At 43.8% G+C, this 27181-nt stretch overlaps 1 protein-coding gene across 1 annotated transcript; it reads left to right on the top strand.

Moving 5' to 3' along the window:
* The first annotated feature begins 271 nt into the window (after window positions 1-271).
* LOC109897737 (ras-related and estrogen-regulated growth inhibitor-like protein) lies at window positions 272-9974 on the top strand. Its single transcript, XM_020492279.2, has 5 exons — window positions 272-688; window positions 4340-4396; window positions 7502-7575; window positions 8608-8756; window positions 9404-9974. Exons 1-5 carry the CDS (start codon window positions 637-639, stop codon window positions 9687-9689), a joined length of 618 nt encoding a protein of 205 aa, XP_020347868.1. The 5' UTR covers window positions 272-636; the 3' UTR covers window positions 9690-9974.
* Window positions 9975-27181: the final 17207 nt, after the last annotated feature.

Consider the following 27181-nt stretch of genomic DNA (forward strand, 5'->3'; position numbering starts at 1 on the left):
GTATTAATCCAAGACTTTCCCAGTAGCATGGCCACGAGCAACTCACCACCGGAACTTCTTCAATGTGTGCACTGTGGATTGTATGTAGATGAATGTAATTATTTGTATGCACCATGAAGTACAACTAAATACATTACAGTATATGAACAGTAATGCTATAGGTGAATAAGGGAGAGGGAGCTGAACTTCAAAACAATGAAACCGTGTAGAGAACATTCACCCAATGGGAAAAGGCAAACATCACATGGTGAAAAGAGGCATAGAATACTGTACAGACGGAGATGAAAGCATAAAGAGCGGATAGAAAATATTTACTTCAGTGACCTTGAAGTAACCTCCACCTTAGTGGGAGAAAAGACGGAGAGAAAGAAACAGACAGAGGATATAAAAAGGCAGACAAAAGGAGAGAGATAGGAATTAAGAGTGGGAAAGAGATAGTGGAGAGTGAGAGAAAAAGAGGCATGTGCGTCTCGTGAGAGGGAAGCATTTGTGAAACCACTCTTTGAAGGGGCAGTCCACACTCTGTTGCTCTCAAGACCAAAAGGCATGTTAGTGTGCTAAAGCTAACCATCTGACACCATAGCACAGCACAGGACTGGACCAGAGGGAGATCAGAGGAGAGAAATCAAGAGCGACATGAACGACATCAAACTGGCCCTGCTGGGCAGTGAGGGCGCTGGGAAATCAGGTGAGAGATCCACCGGGGAGCAGAGAAATCTCTAGGTCAGATAGAGCCCCTGTGCCTGAAGGGAGGGGAATATATGGTAGTCAATATGCAGGGGGGGGGGGGGGGGGGGGGGTCTGTAATCTAATCGATCTTCTAAAGAGAAACAAGTTCAAGATCAGTCATACAAGTACATACCTGTATGTATATGGGAGCATGTAAATAATGGTTTCATCATACAGAATTTGGAGGACTACACAGCATTTCATCACGTGGCTCCAAATTGACTTCGATATGATGGTTATTATGGTTATAACTCTATTTCTTGAACTGCATTTGTATTTATATTTATTATGGATCCCCATTAGCTGCTGCTTTCTGAGGTCCAGCAAAATGAAGGCAGTTTATATCATTTTAAAACATTACAATACTTTCACAGATTTCATAACACACTGTGTCGACCAATAATTGTTGGTTAAGGGCTTTAAGTAAGCATTTCACGGTAAGGTCTACACCTGTTGTATTCGCTGCATGTGACAAATATATATATATATATTTGATTATATAAATATTTGCACATGAAGCCCTTTTCACCGCCATTTCCCTCAGAATTTATTTTACTGACACAAAAGATCCCACCATGTCGAATGAACAAATTATCGGTCGACATTTATGCAGATACACCGAAACTTCCTGTTTCCATCACAGCTCTTATTTGTTTTATACAATATGACTTTACACTCATGAAACCTGTGGATGGAAACGTGGTTACTGTGGTGGTATCCTAAAAGGCAAATTTGTACCATAATCATTATCATATTTACGTTTAAATATCTGTGATTTTGCATTGATTCATTCATGTTATGCTACATAAACATAAATAACATAAATTTTTCTAAACGAATCAATACAGTTGTTGTTTTTTTGCACCCGTTACTGAAATGGTTGTTCCAGTAAAAATTATTATTATTATTATTATTATTTATTTTTTTCACCTTTATTTAACCAGGTAGGCTAGTTGAGAACAAGTTCTCATTTGCAACTGCGACCTGGCCAAGATAAAGCATAGCAGTGTGAGCAGACAACAAAGAGTTACACATGGAGTAAACAATGGAGTAAACAATTAACAAGTCGTGGCTTAGTTAGTCTCGTCACATTGTCTCTGAACCTGGAAGTCAGTGAATGAAGAATGCTGGTAAATAATAATTCCACCTGTTGGATAGTCTAACTCTGGCTGGATTCCAAAAGGAATTACTTATCCCTTTGCAAGCTAGCATCGTGTGAATTGCAGGTAGGTTTGCAAAATTCTGGAAACTTTTCCATGGTTGGAACTGGGATGGAATAAGCAGGTAATGTGAAAAATTACTGCAATCTGATGTGGCATGTAAACCATGAGTTTCAGCCTACTGTATTAGGGTAAAGCACAGACCCTCAAAGTAATGCCTTGTGAGATGTATTTTATTGTTATAATTACTTACATTTCAATGACAAAATTCACCTAGTTCCTCGGCTCGGTGAAGGCCACAGGGCTAAAAATGTCTCTGTCATGATCAAATACAGTAATGGGTGGTAACTCTACAATTCACTCGAAAAGGCAAGGCACACTAGGAAATTATTTTGGAGGCATGACTTAATGGGGGCATGGCTTTCCGTTAGTTGTTTTTGGCCACCCGTGAGTGAAAGTGTTGTGCCAGTTTAAGTAGTCTATGGTTGAGGTAAACATTTTTGTCACTTACAAAGAAAAAATGGCTTTTTATTGTGGTTCTACCCTAAAAAGGCTAAATGTACATTTTCTAAATGCATACCTGTGGACTACATGTAAGAAAGGTACTGCCTGAGGCATGAACAAGGGTACAATCATGTTCCTATAACGGAAGGCACAAAAGATGACCTTACAGGGTACCACCCCAGTGACAAGTGTTTGTAGCTCTTTAAGAACAAATTGTATCCTTTATTTCTGAGAGTGTATGTGGGCGCATGTAAATAATTGTTTAATCTCACCGTTTGTCATAATTTGTCCCACAATGTGATAATATATGGGAGTCCCATTCAGATATGGAGGGGAGTGTGGTCTGAGAAAACATCCGTTATGAGGGGTCAATCAGTGTAACTCTTCAATATGAGTATTTAGTCACATATAGTACTGGATATGCAGAATGACCCTTGATCAAATATATGGCTGTACACATGAATGGAAAAGCATCACGTAATATCTCCAGATATGAAGGTAATAAATATATCCCCAGATATGAATTTAATAAATACATCTCCAGATATGAATTTAATAAATATATCCACAGATATGAATTTAATAAATATATCAACATATATCCACAGATATGAATGTAATAAATATATCCCCAGATATGAATGTAATAGGAAAATAAAATATTTCAGTGAATACTAGTGAAAATGATCACAATCTTTATTATTTGCATCAGCTTCTCTGAGGGACTCGTGAGTGAAGGAAACCCCATATATTTTCCACAATAAATCAATTGAAATTAACTTGGTAGGGACAGTGACTGTGCAGTCGTTTTTCATTGTCTGGACTTGAGGGAGGCAGGGGGACTCATTAAGAGTCTTGTGGCTGCATGGCGCCCTGTCTGGTAAATATCAGTATTCAGTGAGTCACTGCAGCCTTCGGGAGCCCAGAGCCCATTAGTGCACACCGTAGCAAAACATTTTGCAATGGAAAATGTTTTTCAATGAAAACAAGTGTTTCTTATTGGACAAGTGCAGGTTAGCCCCTCCCTGTTGCAGACCATTTTCCGTTTGGTGCCTAGTGAATACGACCCTGGTATATGTGTTTAATAAAACAGCAGGGTGTACCATTGCCCCTGGCACACTGCACTGCAGAGTGGTTTCTGTGGAGATGCACCGACTGTATTGTGAGGCTAGAAGCCCAAAGACTGCAGGGATCTGTGTGTGAGTGTGACAGTGAGTGTGAGAGAGAGGGAGTGAGAGAGAGAGACAGTGAGTGTGTGAGGGAGAGTGCTGCCAAAAAAGTTACTGTATATTTAACAATAAATACTTTACATTGTAGGTATCTATCGGTCTGTTTCTGTGTTTCTGCCAGTATGTGTGTGTGCTTGCGTGTGTGCATTTGTGTGTGTCTGTGTGTGTGTGTGTATGCGTGTGCATTACTGTATGTGTGTGTATGAGCATGTGTGGGTGCAAGTGGACTGGAGCGCTTCAACCAGAACTCAGTAAAACTCAACCTGGGGCTTCAATTGAGTCTGACGGCTGTGACCTCATCTCTCACAGAGAGGGTAGTGTGTTCAGAATCTGGAAAGGGAGAACGAGCAGAAATAGCCAATTTTGCTTGCCAAATATGACACATCCCTCGAGGTAAACCCATCGAGGCCAAACCTTTCATGTGTGGGGTTAGATGAAACCCCTGATTCCTCAGGCTTTTGGAACCCTCATCAAGCCTGCACCCTCACCAAGCCTGCATCCCAAATGACACCCACCTTATAAAGTGCACTACTATTGACCAGGGCCCATAGGGATCAGGTAGGGCCCATAGGGATCAGGTCAATAGTAGTGAACATACTGTAAATAGGGAGCCATTTGGGACACAACCTCAGCCTGAGGGATCATATGAAAATGCACTTTTCCTCCACTGGACAAACTGTAACCTTGTTTTCTTTTTAATTGGTCGATTTCCTCCAGCTGTCCTGGTGCGGTTTCTGACCAAGCGCTTCATCGGGGAGTACGCCTCCAACACTAGTAGGTGCTCCACACAGGCCCCCAGTCCCATGATATCATGGCCATAGTGTTGTTCACATACTGCAAACACACGGCCCCACAGGCCCACAGGCCCACAGCCCCACGATATCATGGCCATAGTGTTGTTCACATACTGCAAACACACGGCCCCACAGGCCCACAGCTCCACGATATCATGGCCATAGTGTTGTTCACATACTGCAAACACACGGCCCCACAGGCCCACGATATCATGGCCATAGTGTTGTTCACATACTGCAAACACACGGCCCCACAGGCCCACAGCCCCACGATATCATGGCCATAGTGTTGTTCACATACTAAAAAACACACGGCCCCACAGGCCCACAGCCCCACGATATCATGGCCATAGTGTTGTTCACATACTAAAAAACACACGGCCCCACAGGCCCACAGCCCCACGATATCATGGCCATAGTGTTGTTCACATACTAAAAAACACACGGCCCCACAGCCCCACGATATCATGGCCATAGTGTTGTTCACATACTGCAAACACACGGCCCCACAGGCCCACAGGCCCACAGCCCCACGATATCATGGCCATAGTGTTGTTCACATACTGCAAACACACGGCCCCATAGGCCCACAGCTCCACGATATCATGGCCATAGTGTTGTTCACATACTGTAAACACACGGCCCCACAGGCCCACAGGCCTACAGCACCACGATATCATGGCCATAGTGTTGTTCACATACTGCAAACACACAGCCCCACAGCCCCACGATATCATGGCCATAGTGTTGTTCACATACTGCAAACACACGGCCCCACAGGCCCACAGCCCCACGATATCATGGCCATAGTGTTGTTCACATACTGCAAACACACGGCCCCACAGGCCCACAGGCTCACAGCCCCACAGCCCCACGATATCATGGCCATAGTGTTGTTCACATACTGCAAACACACAGCCCCACAGGCCCACAGGCCCACAGCCCCACGATATCATGGCCATAGTGTTGTTCACATACTGCAAACACACGGCCCCACAGGCCCACAGCCCCACGATATCATGGCCATAGTGTTGTTCACATACTGCAAACACACGGCCCCACAGGCCCACGATATCATGGCCATAGTGTTGTTCACATACTGCAAACACACGGCCCCACAGGCCCACATGCCCACAGCCCCACGATATCATGGCCATAGTGTTGTTCACATACTGCAAACACACGGCCCCACAGGCCCACAGGCCCACGCTATCATGGCCATAGTGTTGTTCACAAATGCATCAGTGGAGCAAAGTATCACAGATACACTACCGTTCAAAAGTTTGGGGTCACTTAGAAATGTCCTTGTTTTCCATTAAAATATACATGAAATTAGTTGCAAAATGAATAAGAAATATAGTCAAGATGTTGACAAGGTTATAAATAATGATTTTTAATTGAAATAATAATTGTGTCATTCAAACTTTGCTTCGTCAAAGAATCCTCCATTTGCAGCAATTACAGCCTTGCAGACCTTTGGCATTCTAGTTGTCAATTTGTTGAGGTAATCTGAAGCGATTTCACCCCATGCTTCCTGAAGCACCTCCCACAAGTTGAATTGGGTTGATGGGCACTTCTTACGTACCATACGGTCAAGCTGCTCCCACAACAGCTCAATACGGTTGAGATCCGGTGACTATGCTGGCCACTCCATTATAGACAGAATACCAGCTGACTGCTTCTTCCCTAAATAATTATTGCATAGTTTGGAGCTGCACTTTGGGTCATTGTTTTGATGTAGGAGGAAATTGGCTCCAATTAAGCGCCATCCACAGGGTATGTCATGGCATTGCAAAATGGAGTGATGGTCTTCCTTCTTCAAGATGCATTTTACCCTGTACAAATCTCCCACTTTACCACCACAAAAACACCCTCAGACCAACACATTGCCTCCACCATGCTTGACAGATGGTGTCAAGCACTCCTCCAGCATCTTTTCATTTTTTATGCGTCTCATTAATGTTCTTCTTTGTGATCAGAACACCTCAAACTTAGATTTGTCTGTCCATAACACTTTTTTTCCAATCTTCCTCTGTCCAGTGTCTGTGTTCTTTTGCCCATCTTAATCTTTTATTTTTATTGGCCAGTCTGAGATGTGGCTTTTTCTTTGCAACTCTGCCTAGAAGGCCAGCATCCCAGAGTCGCCTCTTCACTATTGACGTTGAGACTGGTGTTTTGCGGGTACTATTTAATGAAGCTGCCAGTTGAGGACTTGCGAGGCATATGTTTCTCAAACTAGACACTCTAATGTACTTGTCCTCTTGCTCAGTTGTGCACTGGGGCCTCCCACTCCTCTTTCTATTCTGGTTAGATTTAGTTTGTGCTGTTCTGTGAAGGGGGTAGTACACAGCGTTGTACGAGATCTTCAGTTTATTGGCAATTTCTCGCATGGAATAGCCTTCATTTCTCAGAACAAGAACAGACTGACGAGTTTCAGATGAAAGTCTTTGTTTCTGGCCATTTTGAGCCTGTAATCGAACCCACAAATGCTGATGCTCCAGATACTCAACTAGTCTAAAGAAGGCCCATTTTATTTATTCTTTAATCAGAACAACAGTTTTCAGCTGTGCTAACATAATTGCAAAAGGGTTTTCTAATGATCAATTAGCCTTTTAAAATGATACATTTGGATTAGATAACACAACGTGCCATTGGAACACAGGAGTGAAGGTTGCTGATAATGGGCCGCTGTACGCCTATGTAGATATTCCATGAAATATGACCATTGTAGCTGGAAATGGCAGACTTACAACATTAACCATGTCTACACTGTATTTCTGATCAATTTGATGTTACTTTAATGGACCAAAAATTTGCTTTTCTTTCAAAAACAAGGACATTTCTAAGTGACCCCAAACTTTTGAACGGTAGTGTATGTGCAGTGGTATCTCAACACCAATAAAATGTTTATCAAATATTATTATCCATCTGCCTAATTATGGTGTAGAAATTACACCTGTGCTTCTTGTTCTTAAAGCAATCACTGCACATCAATGTAACTCATGCAAACACGTGTATGTACCCTGTACGGGTGAATAGGGCTAGTTTACTCACACATTTCTAATATATACCTTCTCTGTTCTAGATTCCCTGTATCGTAAAAGACTATCCATTGACGGTAGACAGCTGAACCTGGAGGTGTTTGACCCTTGCTCTCAGGTACAACAGAAAATCTCCAAACAGCAGTATTTTAACAAAAAAAACAAAAAAACCTGTCATAGCGTTTAGGTAACGTTATTGTAACATTGTTGAAACATTGTGCATCAATGGTAGACAGCTGAACCTGGAGGTGTTTGACCCTTGCTCTGAAGTACAACAGAATACAACATAGGCCAAATCTTCCTAAACAACACCTGTCACAACATTGGGGTTGCATTGTACTGCACTCCCGTGACCTGGTTTTCCCCTTGCACAAACCCCAGGAGCAGTCTAATGTTTACTTTCCGCAGGCACATGGACGATCCATACCTTAGAGTTTTAAATCCGATGGGATTTACGAGTGTATCCCAAGGCAGTGAGTGCCAATGAGTCTGCCTTTGAAGAAAGAGAGCCATACAAGCTGTTCTGTGCGTAGCCAAACAGGCCAGACACCTCAGAGGGTTTTTACTACAAAGTTCTGCTTTATTGGAACACCCTGAGGCTGAGGCCCAGAGGGGGAAAGGCCAATCTATTGTACTTCTCTGCTAAAGCTCACTGTAAGCCAAGACCTAAGAGGAATGCTAGAGTGGCTTTAGATGCATTGTCCCATGGCTCGATCTTTAAGACCTCTCACCTTCATAAAGAAAAGCCATGTCATTAAAGAGAGAAACAGAGAGAGGTTGGTGTGAGCCTGGATGTTCACTGCTCTGCAGCACCTGTAGCCAAGGGGTACGGCGTGTGAAAGAACTACTTGTCTTTTGCCATATACACCACGGTCACTGTTTTGATACAGGACTGATTTAATCTTATTTAACCTAAAAAATTATTAATGCGGAGATTGTATGATGGACAGAATGAATCTTGAGAGAAAATGTCAGTATAATTTTTGAGAATTTAAGAAGAACACATCATAATCATGTTCATAAACGAAAATGTATGTTTCTTATTAGATCAGATAGTCCCTACCTTGTTTCAGTCCGTTCTCTTCTGTTTTGTGTCTAATGAACACGTCTCAGTGTTGAGCTACCTAACTGTGGCAGTGTTGTTTGACAGGGAACTGAGGCTAGGTGTATAGTGGAGGAGCCGGTGGACTGGGCTGATGGTTTTGTGGTGGTGTACAACATCAGCGACCGAACATCTTTCATCAATGCCGAAAACATTCTGCAGCAGATCAGAGAGATACGGATTGAGAACTGCAAAGGGTGAGAGCTCCTCTGAACAGGGAATTACATTTTTGGGAGGCTTGGTGAGAGGCAAAACCATTTGTAAGTCCATGTAGTAACTCTGTTTCTCTTAAAAAAAGAGTGGAAATCACACTCTTCCTATTTTTTTGTTCTTTGTTGGACAGCGCAATGAGATGGGGAGACAGACTGGGTGAATGGCAGTTATAAGTCTCAGGGTGCGTTTTGTAACCCATGCCCAGAGGGGCAAGGCGTACATCTTCTCTATGAGCCAAACAGACCGAGCAAGGGCATGAATCTGGGTCACCCATATACATCAAACTGTCATAGACAAAAACATCTCAGTAAGGCAGTGGGAATGGGCTTAATTTGGATAGAGCAGCATATCTCAGGAGCTCGGTGGTTTGTAATGGCAGGATTTCCAGACCTACAGTAAAAGGCTTGCTTGTTTTAGTCCCGCCTACTAATAAAACTAGCCTAAAAACATTAAGAAACCATGTGTGGCATGAAGTCAGTTAGTCGTTGTCATACGCTTTAACTTTTCCCTCATATGAGATGCTAATGCCCTATCTTCTGATACCTGCTCTGATACCCAGTCAAACTAGAAGCACACCTCGATTCTCCAAATGAAAATACACTGACTCTCAGTCTCCGCTTTACTCTGCCAGGGAGGTGGAGGTGCCAGTCTGTCTTGTGGGCAACAAGCAGGACCTGTGCCACGCCCGGCAGGTTTGTGAGGAGGAGGGCCGCTCGCTGGCGCAGGAGAACCGCTGCCTTTTCCAGGAGGTGTCGGCGGCCGAGAGCTACCAGGAGATCGCCAACCTCTTCACCCAGCTCATCAGGCAAGTGATGGAGCACCTCAAGTACCGCGCCGACCGACGCTGCTACAGCAGCTCCAAGTCCATGGCCAAGCTCATCAACAACATGTTTGGCAAGAGGAGGAAGTCCGTGTGATATCCCCAGAAAGATGGGCCGGGATTGGCTGAGAGAGACAGAATGGCCTACCTAGGACTACAGTTGGACTCCGATAGTAAGGATAATGGTGAAGATGATTCTCCCATAAACCCACCTTTAAAGGCTCAGGGTAGCGGTTTTGATCTTTGATCTCCATAGCTTCTTCACACTGTATCAAATAATTTCTGGGTAACAATAAATGACTTACTTTAATTGTTTTCGGTTACAATTGTCCCCCCAAAATAATAAAATGCTTTTTGCTAACCACAATTTTTCAAGAAATTTCTTCCAGACTGTCTGGGCTTGGTCTTATGCCGCGTTCACGTGCTTGTGGGAACTAGGAAACTCAGAAAACCCTGACTTGCTAACTGATTGTTAGCAAGTCTGACATTTGAGTTTCTTAGTTTCGACTAGCACGTGACACGGTATTAAACGCCTGGTGGGGAATGGGACACGTTACCAAGTTAGCAGGGGAAGGGGGAGAATAACCACAGCCCAGTTGAAATGGCAGGGATTTGTAAGCTTAACACAAGTTCATAATGGCAGAGAGGTTTGAACATATCTGTTATTGGTCTATTAAAATCAGTTGGGGGCAAAAAGATCATGCATAACCTGCTGACACAAAGGTCCTGTTGATCATATTTTCAACCATCCACTACTGAGAAGTGACGCTGATTAAAACGTTTATACTTTTACTGTGTTGGTTTCATCAGCTATTTTGTCAGTGTTTTTTTTCCCCCAAGGTGGATGTAACCATAGAGATAGGAGATGAGTCCTTTAACTAACTGGGCTCCCGAGTGGCGCAGCGGTCTAGGGCACTGCCTCTCAGGCATCACTACAGAACCTGGTTTGATTCCAGGCTGTATCACAACCGGCTGTGATTGGGAGTCCCATAGGGTGGCGCACAATTGGCCCAGCACCGCCCGGGTTAGGGCGTAGGCCTTCGTTCTTTCTTAATGGACTTGCCAAGTTAAATAAAAATCTTTATCTGTGCCATTATAGCATCTGTGACAGCCCCAATGGAGCTGTCCATACTATCTCCATTTTGAAGTAGTCCATTTTTTTCATGATTGGCTGATCCCTCCAGGACATGACTCCCACCCACTGAGGCATAATAGGACTGTGTCCAAGATGTTCAACCGTATTTTTCTTGGTAAACTACTCACGTTCACATACGATGATTCATGGGCCGTCTATATCCGGATTGCACAAGGTTTGTACAGACCAACATCACATGCACACTAGCACTCAGTGCGCACAGGGAGCAGGGCGAGCAATGACAACATCATCAAATCATCCAAAAACATGGCAGACATTGGATGTTGAGAATGGCGGTGGAATGTACTGCGGACGTTTTACGGGATCCTAACCAATTCTGCTATTCGGTTTGTTTTTTTTGCGCTGATCTTAACCTGTTTTGCACATAATGTTCCCGCCATCATGTCTTAAGGCTAAAACGATTTCTGGTATTAGAACAGCGATCAGTAACCTCTATTTGGATGAAGATCTCTACTTCAATGAGTCGACGGCACACTGTACTGCTCACCCAGGACCAGGCCCTAATCCCTGACACCCGGAAGAGAAAGAGATGGCAATATAGAGGCCGACATGCGGGTACCCTGATGGAACTACAGAGGCATGTAAATAATCCACCTCTACCCTATTGGTGAATCACTGGAGAACAAACTGGAATAATATCCTATGTTTCCCAGAAACTTGGCTGAACAAGGACATGGATGATATTCTAACGGTTTTTCTATGCGTTGGCAGGACAGAATGGCAGTGTCTGGTAAGCCCAAGAGTGGTGATGTGTGTCTCTTTGTTAACAACAGCTGGTGCCCAATCTCTAATATTAAGGAAGTCTCAAAGGTTCGGCTCGCTTGATTTAGAATACCTCATAAGCTGTAGACCATAATATTTATCAAGAGAGTTTATATCCATATTTTTCATAGCTGTTTATTTACTACCACAAACCGATGCTGGCACTAAGACTGCACTCAACGAGCTGTATAGGGCCATTAAGAAAACAGAAAATACACACCCAGATGCGGCACTCCTAGTGGCCGGTGAATTTAATGGAGGAAAATTGAAATCTGTCTCCTTAATTTCTACCAGCATGTCACCTGTGCAACTAGAGGCTAAAAAAACTCTAGATCACCTTTACTCCACACACAGAATACATACAAAGCCGTCCCTCGCCCTCCATTTGGCAAATCTGACCATAACTCTGTCCTCCTGATTGCGGCTTACAAGCAAAAACTCAAGCAAGAAGTACCAGTGACGTGCTCAATATGGAAGTGGTCTGATGAAGCGGATGCTAAGCTACAGGGGAGTTTTGCTAGCACAGACTGGAATATGTTCCGGGACACATCCGATGGTATTGAGGGCTTTACCACATCAGTTACCGGCTTCATTAATAAGTGCATCGATGACATCATCCCCAGAGTGACAGTACAGATCCCAAACAGAAGCCATGGATTACAGGTAACATCCGCACTGAGCTAAAGGCTAGAGCTGCCGCTTTCAAGGAGCGGGACACTAACCCGGACACTTATAAGAAATGTCTTCCAATGAACCATCAAACAGGCAAAGCACCAATACAGGACTAAGATCAAATCCTACTACACCGGCTCTAACGCTTGTCAGATGTGGCTTGCAAACTATCATGAATTACAAAGAGAAACACAGCTGTGAGCTGCTCAGTGACGCAAGCCTAGCAGACTAGTTAAATGCCTTCTATGCTCGCTTCGAGGCAAGCTACACTGAACCATGCATGAGATCACAAGCTGTTCTGGACGACTGTGGGATCACGCTCTACGTAGCTGATGTGAGTAAGACCTTTAAACAGGTCAACATTCACAAGGCTGCAGGGCCAGACGGATTACCAGGATGTGTACTCAGAACATGCACCGACATTTTCAACCTCTCCCTGAATCAGTATGTAATACCTATGTTTCAAGCAGACCACCATAGAATGCCAAGGTAACCTGTCTAAATGACTATTTACCTGTAACACTCACATCTGTAGCCATGAAGTGCTTTGAAAAGCTGGTCATGGCTCAGATCAACACCATCATCCCAGACACCCTGGACCCACTCCAATTCGCATACTGCCCCCAACAGATCCACACTGCCCTTTCTCACCTGGACAAGAGAAACACCTATGTGAAAATGCTGTTCACTGACTACAGCTCAGCATTCAACATCATAGTGCCCTTCAAGCTCATCACTAAGCTAAGGACCCTGGAACTGAACACCTCCATCTAAAACTTAATTCTGAACTTCCTGACAGGATTCCACCAGGTGGTGAGGATAGACAACACATCCGCCACACAGACCCTCAACACGGGGGCCCCTCAGGGTGCGTGCTTAGTCCCCTCCTGTACCCCATGTTCATCCATGACCGCACAACTCCAACACCGTCATTAAGTTTGCGATGACACGACAGTGGTAGGCCTGATCACTGACGAAGTGACAGCCTATAGGGAGGAGGTCAAAGACCAGGCGGTGTCAGAGGAAGGCCCTAAAAATTGTCAAAGGCTCCAATCGCCCAAGTCATAGACTGTTCTCTCTGCTACCGCAAGGCAAGCGGTACCGATGTACCAAGTCTGGAATCACCAGGACCCTGAATAGCTTCTACCCCCAAACCATAAGACTGCTAAATAGTTAATCAAATAGCTACCTGGACTATATGCATTGAACTTGGACTCCTTACATACACTGCTGTTACTGTTTACTATCTGTCAGTTTATTCCTAGTTATATCTACATATCTACCTCAATTACCCCATGCACAGACTTGGTAATGGTACCCCTTTTATGTATAGTGAGCTCCAAAAGTATTGGGGCAGCGATCATTGTTGTTGTTTTGTCTCTGTACTCCAACCCATTGGATTTGAAAGGATACAATGACTATGAAGATAAAGGGCAGACTGTCAGTTTTAATTTGAGGGTATTTTTTATCCATATTGGGTGAACCGTTTAGAAATTACAGCACTTTTTGTACATAGTCCCCCCATTTTAGGCGACCAAAATTATTTGAAAAAATTCCCTTACTGTAGATGTGAATTTTTAAAGCAGTGAAAAGTTAAGTATTTGATCCCATATTCATAGCACGTAATGACTACATCAAGCTTGTGACTCTACAAATTGGTAAAATGCATTTGCTGTTTGTGTTTCAGATTATTTTGTGCACAATAGAAATTAATGGTAAATAATGTATTGTGACATTTTGTAGTCACTTTTATTGTAAATAAGAGTATAATGTTTCTAAAAACTTCTATATTAATGTGGATGCTATCATCATTACAGATAACTCTGTTCTTGTGATGGTGAGAGGTTAGCATGTCTTGAGGTATACTTGTGCGGCTAACTTCCTATACAAAATAATCTGAAACACAAGCAAAACAAACAGCAAATGCAACCAACCAATTTGTAGAGTCACAAGCTTGATGTAGTCATTGTGTGCTATGAATATGGTAACAAATACTTAACGTTTTACTGCTGTAATATAAACTGCTCAAAAAAATAAAGGGAACACTAAAATAAAGGGAACACATCCTAGATCTGAATTAATGAAATATTCTTATTAAATACCTTTTTCTTCACATAGTTGAATGTGCTGACAACAAAATCAGACAAAAATTATCAATGGAAATCAAATTTATCAACCCATGGAGGTCTGGATTTGGAGTCACACTCAAAATTAAAGTGGAAAACCACACTACAGGCTGATCCAACTTTGATGTAATATCCTTAAAACAAGTCAAAATGAGGCTCAGTAGTGTGTGTGGCCTCCACGTGCCTGTATGACCTCCCTACAACGCCTGGGCATGCTCCTGATGAGGGTCTCCTGAGGGATCTCCTCCCAGACCTGGACTAAAGCATCCGCCAACTCCTGGACAGTCTATGGTGCAATGTGGCGTTGATGGATGGAGCGAGACATGATGTCCCAGATGTGCTCAATTGGATTCAGGTCTGGGGAATGGGCGGGCCAGTCCATAGCATCAATGCCTTCCCCTTGCAGGAACTGCTAACACACTCCAGCCACATGAGGTCTAGCATTGTCTTGCATTAGGAGGAACCCAGGGCCAACCGCAGCAGCATATGGTCTCACAAGGGGTCTGAGGATCTCATCTCGGTACCTAATGGCAGTCAGGCTACCTCTGGCGAGCACATGGAGGGCTGTGCGTTCCCCCAAAGAAATGCCACCCCATACCATGACTGACCCACCGCCAAACCGGTCATGCTGGAGGATGTTGCAGGCAGCAGAACGTTCTCCACGGCGTCTCCAGACTCTGTCACGTCTGTCACATGTGCTCATTGTGAACCTGCTTTCATCTGTGAAGAGCACAGGGCGCCAGTGGCAAATTTGCCAATTTTGGTGTTCTCTGGCAAATGCCAAACGTCCTGCACGGTGTTGGGCTGTAAGCACAACCCCCACCTGTGGACGTCGGGCCCTCATACCACCATCATGGAGTCTGTTTCGGACCGTTTGAGCAGACACATGCACATTTGTGGCCTGCTGGAGGTCATTTTGCAGGGCTCTGGCAGTGCTCCTCCTTGCACAAAGGCGGAGGTAGCGGTCCTGCTGCTGGGTTGTTGCCCTCCTATGGCCTCCTCCACGTCTCCTGATGTACTGGCCTGTCTCCTGGTAGCGCCTCCATGCTCTGGACACTACGCTGACAGACACAGCAAACCTTCTTGCCACAGCTCACATTGATGTGCCATCCTGGATGAGCTGCACTACCTGAGCCACTTGTGTGGGTTGTAGACTCTGTCTCATGCAAACACTAGAGTGAAAGCACCGCCAGCATTCAAAAGTGACCAAAACATCAGCCAGGAAGCATAAGAACTAAGAAGTGGTCTGTGGTCACCACCTGCAGAACCACTCCTTTATTGGGGGTGTCTTGCTAATTGCCTATAATTTCCACCTGTTGTCTATTCCATTTGCACAACAGCATGTGAAATGTATTGTCAATCAGTGTTGCTTCCTAAGAGGACAGTTTGATTTCACAGAAGTGTGATTGACTTGGAGTTACATTGTGTTGTTTAAGTGTTGTACAAATGGTTATATATATATATATATACATAAGTAACTTACAGATCTATATTAATCAAAATAACTTTTATTAAATTTCTGTGAGAATAAGTGGGTAAAACAATCAGTTTACTTTGTTATTTAAATCAAAAGCAAGTGATCATTTAATCTCATACGTCTTCATTTTAGATTAAACAAAATGAATAAACACAATATGTCAATATGAGAAGTGGATACAGCTATTTTCTCAGAGGAATGGTTCATTACTTTTATAACGGCATGCTCAAAAGATTTCAGGCCTTATTGCCATGTCTCTTGTTTTTATCTTATACAATTCTATAATGAAGAACACAGCGGGTTAAAGTGATGTTAGCTGGCTATTCATATGTTGACTTGTACTACATTGCTGTTTTATTACTACAATTTCCCTTTATAAATACTTTACAAACTAAATTATACTGCAGAGAAAACTAAAGTTAAACCTTAATAATTGAATCATTTCAAAGTGTGTAGTTTCCCTTTTAATGAGGATCTCTTCATAACCTCTGAACTAAAAGCCTTCATGTGAGCTTTTTAAAACAGATTTTGTTCCCATGGCTAATTCCTAAGAATAGAAAGTTAACATGGCAGGTGAGAAAAAGGTTACGTTTCATAACTGTATTTTGAGGATTAAAAAAACGATGAAATGTTCCCTCACTTTAACCCACTAGATGGCATCAGACAGTAATGTAGTAAGTGGGGCCTGCACTGTAGGAATAAAGTGAAGTTGCACCTAGACACTGATCTTGAGTCAGTTATGTATTTTTCAGACAAATTGTTAAGGTTAGGATTGGGGCAGGGAAAGCTGATCTTAGATCTGTACCTACAGCAGTGTAACATTTACCCCGGATCAAAATAGGTCTATTGTGCCTCTTAATATTTGCCTCCTGTAGCCATTTTATCAAAAGCCACAGATAAAGATTCCATTTAGGTCTACAATTCTACTGTATTATTTGCAAAGAGACATTCAAGCATGTGGTATTAAAGTAACTTGACACATCCAGACAGGTAAAAACAGAGTAGAGACAAACTGGGAAAGTAGAGCAGAATGTACAGCGCATTCAGAAAGTATTCAGACCCCTTGACTTTTTCCACATTTTGTTACAGCCTTATTCTAAAATTGAATAAATTCATTATTTTCCTCATTAATCTACACACAATACCCCATAATGACAAAGAGAAAACAGGTTTTTAGAAATGTTTGCTATGAGATTCGAAATTGAGCTCAGGTGCATCCTGTTTCCATCGATCATCCTTGAGATGTTTCTACAACTTGATTGGAATCCACCTGTGCAAAATTCTATTCATTGGACATGATTTGGAAAGGCACACACCTGTCTATATAAAAGGTCCCACAGTTGACAGTGCATGTCAGAGCAAAAACCAAGCCATGAGGTCAAAGGAATTGTCCGTAGAGCTACGAGACAGGATTGTGTCGAGGCACAGATCTGGTGGAAGAGTAGCAAAAAGTTTGTGCAGCATCAAAGGCCCCAAGAAGCAGTGGCCTCCATCATTCTTAAATGGAAGAAGGTTGGAACCACCAAGACTCTTCCTAGAGCTGGTCGCTCGGCTAAAATGAGCAATCGGGGGAGAAGGGCCTTGGTCAGGGAGGTGACCAAGAACCCAATGGTCACAATGACAGAGCTCCAGAGAACCTCTGTGGAGATGGGAGAACCTTTCAGAAGGACAACCATCTCTGCAGCACTCCACCAATCAGGCCTTTATGGTAGAGTGGCCAGACGGAAGCCACATGACAGCCAAAAGGCACCTAAAGACTCTCAGACCATGAGAAACAAGATTCTCTGGTCTGATGAAATCAAGATTGAACTCTTTGGCTTGAATGCAAAGCGTCACGTATGGAGGAAACCTGGCACCATCCCTACGGTGAAGCATGGAGGTGGCAGCATCATGCTGTGGGCATGTTTTTCCTAGTCAGGATCGAGGGAAAGATGAACGGCGCAAAGTACATAGAGATCCTTGATGAAAACATGCTCCAGAGTGCTCAGGACTTCAGACTGGGGCGAAAGTTTACCTTCCAACAGGACAACGACCCTAGGCACACAGCCAAGACAATGCAGAGCCCGGACTTGAACCTGATCGAACGTCTCTGGAGAGACCTGAAAATAGCTCTGCAGCGACTCCCCATCCAACCTGACAGAGCTTGAGAACATTTACAGAGAAGAATGGGAGAAACTGCCCAAATACAGTAGTGCCAAGCTTGTAGCTTCATACTCAAGAAGATTTGAGGCTGTAATCACTGCAACAAAGTAATGAGTAAAGGGTCTGAATACTTATGTAAATGTGATACATTTGCTAAAATGGATAAAAACCTGTTTTTGCTTTGTCATTATGGGGTACTATGGGTAGATTGATGAGGGAAATAAATATTTAAATACAGTTTAGAATATGGCTGTAGAGTAACAATACTTTCAGGATGCACTGTAAATGAGAAAGACAGAGAACAGTACAGAGCAAGAGAATGCTCTCTCATCGCTGTAAATGAGAAAGACAGAGAACAGTACAGAGCAAGAGAATGCTCTCTCATCGCTGTAAATGAGAAAGACAGAGCAAGAGAATGCTCTCTCATCGCTGTAGATGAGAAAGACAGAGCAAGAGAATGCTCTCTCATCGCTGTAAATGAGAAAGACAGAGCAAGAGAATGCTCTCTCATCGCTGTAAATGAGAAAGACAGAGCAAGAGAATGCTCTCTCATCGCTGTAAATGAGAAAGACAGAGCAAGAGAATGCTCTCTCATCGCTGTAGATGAGAAAGACAGAGAACAGCACAGAGCAAGAGAATGCTCTCTCATCGCTGTAGATGAGAAAGACAGAGAACAGTACAGAGCAAGAGAATGCTCTCTCATCGCTGTAAATGAGAAAGACAGAGCAAGAGAATGCTCTCTCATCGCTGTAAATGAGAAAGACAGAGCAAGAGAATGCTCTCTCATCGCTGTAAATGAGAAAGACAGAGCAAGAGAATGCTCTCTCATCGCTGTAAATGAGAAAGACAGAGCAAGAGAATGCTCTCTCATCGCTGTAGATGAAAAATAACCTCTCAAGGCCAAATCAAACACATAGACCCGAAGTCAGAGAGACAGTCAGAACAAGTTATGTCCCTAATTATCTCAAGTAATTACAGTGGATGGATTTTTAGAGGTCCAATTAGCCTCGATTTCCAGGCTGCTATGGTCAAATCAATAACCAATCACATTGACAGTGGCCTTCACACCATAGGACTCAGAAAACCTCCAAAAGTACTGTAGTCGGTGGCTCCTGAAAACGGCTCAATTTGGACTCCAATCACACAGTAGCCTTATCAAGCCTCACAGACAAGACATTCGCTGTGTTTAAATGCAAACCGCATTATGTAGCGCAGTGCTCCATACCAAGGGTTCCCAAACTTTCACTCAGGCCCCCTTTCCAGCATTGGGGAACCCCCCCCCCCCCCCCCCCCCCCCCCCCCCCCGCAGACGCGGCCTATGTCTATTTCTATGGGCACAAGCAGTGTTCATGACAAACTGTTCACACCCCTCTTTAAACCTGCGAAGTTCTTGCAATTCTATACATGTTGACATGACTAATGTGTTTTCATGTGATATTTCAGTGACTCGAACATTACTACAAAAAAACCTGATGATGCACTACCCAATTTAAAAATGTCACCTTGTGCATTCTACTATTACAACTTTCAAGAGTAAATTGAAGTTCCTTAAAAAAACATTTCAAATGTTTTAGTTACCACGCCGCACAGTTTGGGAATCACTGCTCTATACTATATAACATTGTAGCAATCCTAGTTACAATTCCCAACCAGTGGGTTAACCTTATTGGCCCAATGTGTAGGGTGCTTTTTCATGCCAGAGACCGGGTTCACTTCCCTGCCAACCTACCTTTCCAGTCTGTCTAGAAGAACATCATAGTCAACAGTGTCATGTGCAGCACAAGGACAGAGAGCTGTTTGGTATCTGTGTTGGCTCTAAGATCATTTACCATTTTAACTATGGCTGTCTCTGTGCTGTGGTGGGCCTGAAAACAAGATTGTCATTTTTCAAAAATACAGTTGGCACTTAATTATTATTATTTTTAGCTGTTTAAAAATCAATTCCCCGTTATTTTGCTTAAGAATGGAAGGTTGGAGATTGCCTGAAAATGGTTATGATCTGAAGAATTTAGATCACTTTTCTTCAGAAGGGGTTTCACCATAGAAGTTGTTAGTGCAGTGGGGAAAGAACCTGTGATCAGGAAGTGATTAACAATAACTTGCATTTCTTCAGATATGCAACTAAAAACTCTTTTGAAGAAGGTGGTTGGGATAGGATCGAGAAGGCAGGTAGAAGGCTTAAATTGTGACATCTCTTTCCTGATGAGCATGTCTGTCAACCAGGGAAAATAAATCCATAGTCACTTTGCATGGTAGCCTAGGGCACAAACTTCTCATCAGGTCTTGCTTGACTGATACCTATGTGCTATGGCATCAATGGTTGCCCTTAATTAGCTATTAAAGTTAAGTCAACTATAATCACCACAAGAGGAAGGCAGAATAGGTGACGGAGTACTGTTCATACACTCAAAATCTGTAGCAACTTCAGAGGTCATTTCACGCTCCTGAGTTGCGAAGTGGTCTAAGGCACTGCATCTCAGTGCAAGAAGCGTCACTACAGTCCATGGTTCGAATCCAGGCTGTATCACATCCGGCTGTGATTGGGAGTCACATAGGGCGGCGCACAATTGGCCCAGCGTCGTCCAGCTTTGGCCAAGGTAGGCCATCATTGTAAATAAGAATTTGTTCTTAATTGACTTGCCTAGTTTAAAAAAAAGTCGAACAAAATAAAAATCTAGCATTTCTTAATAATGTTTTCAGTTATCACCTGTATCAATGTAGTAAAAAAAATACACAGTGGTGATCAGACAAAGCAACATCAATAGAATGTCCCTTGGTAATAAATCAGGTCCAGAGTATGGCTGCATTTATGGGTGGGCCCAGTAACGTTGGCTAAAGTCCATAGAGCTCAAACGAATCATGAATTCAAATGGCCTTGTAGTCAGTCTCTTTGTCAACATGAATATTAAAATCCCAACACAATGATTTTATCATAGTTCAGAGAAATCAGTAAAGAAAGTGGGGCAGTGCTATACACCTATACAGGCCAGCACTGGTGGCTGACATTTAAACAGTATAGCATGATGCGCAAAAGACCCGAAGTCACCAAATGAAATGTCCTTACAGCTGAGAGCATTACTAAAAATAGTGGCTGCCCCCCTACTCTTTTCTGATAGAGTATGGAAAGCTGTAGTCTAGGGTGGGGTGGGGGGGTGCTTTAATAAGAGTGGCACTACAGTCTGAACACATCCACGTTTCAGTGAGAAACTTCCATGTTTCAGTGAGAAACATGCAATCAACTTTGCCCTCAGTAATGAGGTCATTCACGAGAATGAGCAATCACTAGTAAAACCTAACATTTAAACATGCCATATTCAATGAGTGTGGGCCACTCTTCCCCTGGGGCATCTGCCTAGAGGTAACCAATGGAATATCAACCAAATTATTAACGTTACAACCACCTTTTCTGACAGTCTCCAATCGTTCAGAATGGTAGGACAACAGTTTGTATATACTCAATATTGGAGTAGTTTGCCAGAATCGTGTGCAGGAGAGAGGGGACAACATGGAAATGGGCTCCTGGGTGACAGTGGACCTTGGTCGTTCCACAAACCATAGGCAGGCCAAAATCTCTCACCATCGAGCTGCCCACAATGATGATGGTAGTGATGGAATCCGATGGGGAAATGACCTGCTGAACTGTGGTGGCTTTGGAGGAGGGTGCCACTGGGCGGCCGCCAGCTGTTGGTATACACCCAGGATCCGTGTTGACTCCCAGGGCTGGTAGGGCCGTCTCAAGCTGGGCAAACTGGTTCGATAGCTGGACCATGGTAAATGCTGTGCATGTCGGTTGAAGCATAAAATGCTTTTTGAAAGTATGGAACAGTGCACTGCTCTATAAACACAACTTCCACCCTCTGCCTTCAGTGCAGACACAGAGCAGGTAGTCAACATGCATGTTAAAAGTATTCCAAATGGCCTGGAGGTTAGAAAGAAGGTCTCATGTACACAAGCATTTCCTCTTGGCACCGTGCCCTAGTGGGTTTATTAGCCACTGTACTGAAAACATTGAAGCATCATTTGGGTTGTTGCCCCACTCTTCTTGTCCAAGTCATATGACATCCTTGAAACGTGATGAAATTAATATTATAAACTGAGTTGCAGCACAGATGGCAATTGAGGCAAACCAGGTGACGCTAGGCTCACACAGATTCGGGCTCACACAGAACCACCGTTTCAGAGTGAGGGCCTACCAGGCAGAACAGAGATAGTAAGCAAAACTCCACTGATATCTGCCGATGTGGCAGCTCAAATTAAACTAATACAATTCAGAACAAAAGTTTTAGGACACTGTAAAGTCCATGGAGAGTAAGAGCCTCTACTCCCAGTGGCCCACAGCACTGAGGCTAGGAAACATTGTCACCACCGATAAATCCACGATATTCGAGAATTTCAATAAGCATTTCTCTACGGCTGGCCATGCTTTCTTCCTGGCTACCCCAACCCCGGCCAACAGCTCCGCATCCCCCGCAACTACTTGCCCAAGCCTCCCAAGCTTCTCCTTCACCAAAATCCAGATAGCAGATGTTCTGAAAGAGCTGCAAAATCTGGACCCGTACAAATCAACTGGGCTAAATCATCTAGATCCTATCTTTCTAAAATTAGCCACTGCCATTGTTGCAACCCCTATTACTAGTCTGTTCAACCTCTATTTCTTATTGTCTGAGATCACTAAAGATTGGAAAGCTGCCGCGGTCATCCGCCTCTTCAAAGGGTGACACTCTAGACCCAAACTGTTACAGACCTATATCCATCCTGCCTTTCTAAAGTCTTCGAAAGCCAAGTTAATAAACAGATCACTGACCATTTCGAATCCCACCGTACCTTCTCCGCTGTGCAATCCTGTTTCCAAGCTGGTCACTGGTGCACCTCAGCCACCCTCAAGGTACTGAAAGACGTTATAACCGCCATCAATAAAAGACAGTACTGTGCAGCTGTCTTTATCGACCTGGCCAAGGGTTCGACTCTGTCAATCATCGTATTCTTATCGGCAGACTCAACAAACAGCCTTGGTTTCTCAAATGACTGCCTTGCCTGGTTCACCAACTACTTCTCAGATAGAGTTCAGTGTGTCAAATCGGAGGGACTGTTGTCCGGACCTCTGGCAGTCTATGGGGGTACCACAGGGTTTAGTTCTCGGGCCGACTCTTTCTCTGTATATATCAACGATGTCGCTCTTGCTGCAGGGGATTCCCTGATCCACCTCTACGCAGATGACACCATTCTGTATACATCTGGCCCTTCTTAGGACACTGTGTTAAAAAACCTCCAAATGAGCTTCAATAACATATAACTCTCCTTCCGTGGCCTCCAACTGTTCTTAAACGTTAGTAAAGCTAAATGCATGCTTTTCTTACCGATCGCTGCCCGCACCCGCCCGCCCAACTAGCATCACTACTCTGGACGGTTCTGACTTAGAATATGTGGACAACTACAAATACCTAGGTGTCCGGCTAGACTGTAAACTCTCCTTCCAGACTCATATTAAACATCTCCAATCCAAAATTAAATCTAGAATTGGCTTCCTATTTCACAACAAAGCCTCCTTCACTCACGCTGCCAAACATACCCTCGTAAAACTGACCATCCTACCGATCCGCGACTTCGGCGATGTCATTTACAAAATAGCCTCCAACACCCTACTCAGCAAACTAGATGCAGTCTATCACAGTGCCATCCGTTTTGTCACCAAAGCCCCATATACGTCCCACCACTGCAACCTGTATGCTCTAGTCGGTTGGCCCTCGCTACATATTTGTCGCAAGATCCACTGGCTTGAGGTCATCTATAAGTCTTTGCTAGGTAAAGCTCCGCCTTATCTCAGCTCACTGGTGTCCATAACAACACCCACCCGTAGCACGCGCTCCAGCAGGTATTTCTTACTGGTCATCCCCAAAGCCAACTCCTCATTTGTCCACCTTTCCTTCCAGCTCTCTGCTGCCAATGACTGGAACGAATTGCAAAAATCGCTGAAGTTGGAGACTTATATCTCCCTCACTAACTTTAAGCAACAGCTATCTGAGCAGCTTACTGATTGCTGCAGCTGTACACAGCCCATCTGTAAATAGTCCATCCAACTACCTACCTCATCCCCATATTGTTTTGATGAACTTTTTTGTTCTTTTGCACACTAGTATTTCTACTTGCACGTCGTCATCTGCACATCTATCACTCCAGTGTTAATTTGCTAAATTGTAATTACTTCGCTACTATGGCCTATTTATTGCCTTACCTCCTCACTCCATTTGCACACACCGTATATAGACTTTCTCTATTGTGTTATTGACTGTACATTTGTTTATTTTATGTGTAACTCTGTGTTGTTGTTGTATATGAGAACTTGTTCTCAACTGGCCTACCTGGTTACATAAAGGTAAAAAAATAAAAAAAAAAATAAAAAAAGATACTAAACCGATCACAACCAGTTAGTCTGGTAGGAGTGAAAAATATTATTTATTTCCCTGCAGCACTAGCAGCAGGTTTTTATTATGCTGGGTTTCTTTTTGTTTCACATTGTAAATGTGGTTTTGTATATCTAATTCTAATATGGTTTATGAACTGGCACCTGATTAACCATGTTTAATTAAACATTGTGCTTGCTAATTTTGACTAACTCAATAAATTCCTGCCTCATAGCTTCAGCTTCAATATTTTTTATTTTGTCGATCGACTTTCATACTCAGTCTCTCTTTTCCTTCTTTCAATCTCAGTTCATCCCTCACCATCTCCTTTCCACCCTCCCACCTCTTCCTCTTTAGCTTCTTCCCCTCCCCTTTACCTCTGTCTGTTCTCCCAGCTGAGAAGAGGAGCTGGATGGTGACAGAGGGACTGTGGACCGTCACTGATCTCATTTAGCTCCAGTGTCGAAGGGAATTGACTTGGGGAGAGAGGAAGAGTAGCCAACCCACGGGAACTGCTAGGATGTTGTAAGGGAGCCAATCAGAAAGGCCATCGATTAGCCCACTCTCATGTCACAGTCGCTGACCACATCTCATCCCCAATTTCAAACTCTGTTCAGTTGAATAGGCAGGAGATTGGATCCCTCCAGATCGCTTAACCTCCCTTAGAACTGGAACATTTGTGGATGTAGTTAGTTTTTCCCCACAGAAAACTAATGGAAGGTAGGCTACCTCCTCTGAGATAAAACCACTGCAGTCCTCAAGTGTACAGTCGACAGATGAACTTCAGGACCACCTCCACGTTAGTTAGGGCAAAAATGGCCTAATTAAACAGAGGGATAGTGAGTGTGCAACATAGGATGACACATATGGGCTGAAAGGAATTGTTATTTATGTAACAAAAATAATTTCCCCAATGCAGATAGATACCATTTTATACCCTAGGCCTACATATGCAATGCAAGAGCGCTATACTCAAAACGGCGATCCTGCATTCTTGCGTTGAGTTATGAATTGCGTGGCTGCACACGTCTGCGTAGGTTTGCTACGCAACAGTATTTTGTGTAGCTTCATATAGTTCTTCCATGCATTACGTATGGTATAAACTAGGGTGTCCACTTTGAAAACCGTCAGTACCCAACAGATATTTTTTATGAAGGGAACCCATCTGACTGTGTGTGGTCCTGCCATTGACAGCACTGAAGGAGCAGATGGCAAAAAGTAAAAAGGTCCTTGAGCTGACAGTTGATGGCACTAACCACAGCCACCCACACACCTCTTATGTAAGGGGCGACCCATTAGTACAATTAGCCTAATGGTCCTGCACAGTGGCTCTATGAATAGACAAACCGTAATCAACACTATACAGAACATTAGTATTGATATATCAAAATAAGGATTTTGTGCTTTCTTCTCATTTGACAACTCATATCAACGTATCAGACCTGTTGGGGGGGGGGGGGGGGGGGGGGGATGGTATGGGATTATTTAAGAAACTCTTTGAATAGGTGGGGGGTCAGTTCCTCTTGCTGCTTCGTAGGCAAGTACCATTGTCTTGTAGTGGATGCCAGTGGAGCGTGAGGAGGAGTGGGGTGACTTGGGAAGGTTGAACACCAGGTAGGATAAATTGCAGGGGTTTGATGGCACAAGCGGGCAGCCCAGCCAACATTGAGTTGTAATAGTCCAAATGGGCGATGACAAGTGCCTGGATTAGGACCTGTGCCACTTCCTGTGTGAGGTAGGTTCATACTCTATGGATGTTGTAGAGCATCAACCTGCAGGAGAGAGTCACTGCTGATGTTGGCAGGGAACGACAGGGTGTTGTCCAGGGTCACGACAAGGTTCTTTGATCTCTGGGAAGGGGACACCATGGAGTTGTTAACCATGATGAAGAGGTCTTGGAGCAGTCAGGCCTTCCCCGGGAGGAAGAAAAGCTCAGTTTTGTTAAGGTTGAGCTCAGGTGGTGGTCAGAGCTCAAGTATTATGGAAAGAAAAGTAAGGGACACGTAGTCTGTAGTTTGACGTTAGATGGGTCGAGTGATGGTTTCTTGAAGAGGGGAGCGACTCTGACCATTTTGAAGTCAGAGGGGATGCAGCCAGTGGTCAGGGATGAGTTGATGAAGGAGGAATGGTAGAAGGCTTCCAGTGATGGTCTGGAAAAGGGAAGAGGGAATGGGGTCGAGTGGGCAGGTTGTCAGGGTGGCCAGACCTCACTAGTCTGAGGATTTCATCTGGAGAGAGAGAGGGGAGAAAGAGGTCAAGATGTAGGGTAGTTCTGTGTGAGTCGGACCAGTGGACTTAATAAGCTGAGTGAATGGGGAACGGATGTCGTCAACCTTCTTTTCAAAGTGGTTGACAAAGTCATCCGCAGAGAGGGACGATGATTAAGGAGAGAGAATGTGGTAAAAGAGCTCCCTTGGGTTAGAGGCAGAAGCTTGATATTTAGAGTGATAGAAAGTGGCTTTAGCAGCAGATACAGAGGAAGAGAAGGTAGAGAGGGAGTGAAAGGATGATAGGTCCTCCGGAAATGTATTTTTCCTCAATTTTCTTCAGCTGCCCGCAGCCCTGTTCTGTAAGCTCGCAATGAGTCACTCACCCACAGAGCAGAAGGGGAGAGCCAAACCGGTCAGGAGGAAAGGGGACAGTGAAAGTCATAGGATGCAGAAAGGCAGGTGAGTAGGGTTGAAGAGGCAGAGTCAGGAGAGAGAGAGCGAAAGAGAGAGTGAGGAAGGATTACAATGGCACATGACCATCTGGGTAGGGGCTGAGTGGTTAAGGTTGGAGGAAAGGGAGACAGAAAAGGAAACACAATAGTGAGCAGAGACTTGGAGGGGGGTTGCAGGGGGATTAGTAGGC

This window comes from Oncorhynchus kisutch, linkage group LG10 (assembly GCF_002021735.2).
Source record: "Oncorhynchus kisutch isolate 150728-3 linkage group LG10, Okis_V2, whole genome shotgun sequence".
Lineage (NCBI taxonomy): Eukaryota > Metazoa > Chordata > Actinopteri > Salmoniformes > Salmonidae > Oncorhynchus > Oncorhynchus kisutch.

Bases quoted from the DNA above. Each gene is read 5' to 3' on its own strand.
- LOC109897737 (XM_020492279.2), top strand. From the start codon at position 637: ATGAACGACATCAAACTGGCCCTGCTGGGCAGTGAGGGCGCTGGGAAA. The intron at 7,576-8,607 runs GTACAACAGAAA...GTTGTTTGACAG, and splicing joins TGTTTGACCCTTGCTCTCAG to GGAACTGAGGCTAGGTGTAT. The intron at 8,757-9,403 runs GTGAGAGCTCCT...TTACTCTGCCAG, and splicing joins CGGATTGAGAACTGCAAAGG to GGAGGTGGAGGTGCCAGTCT.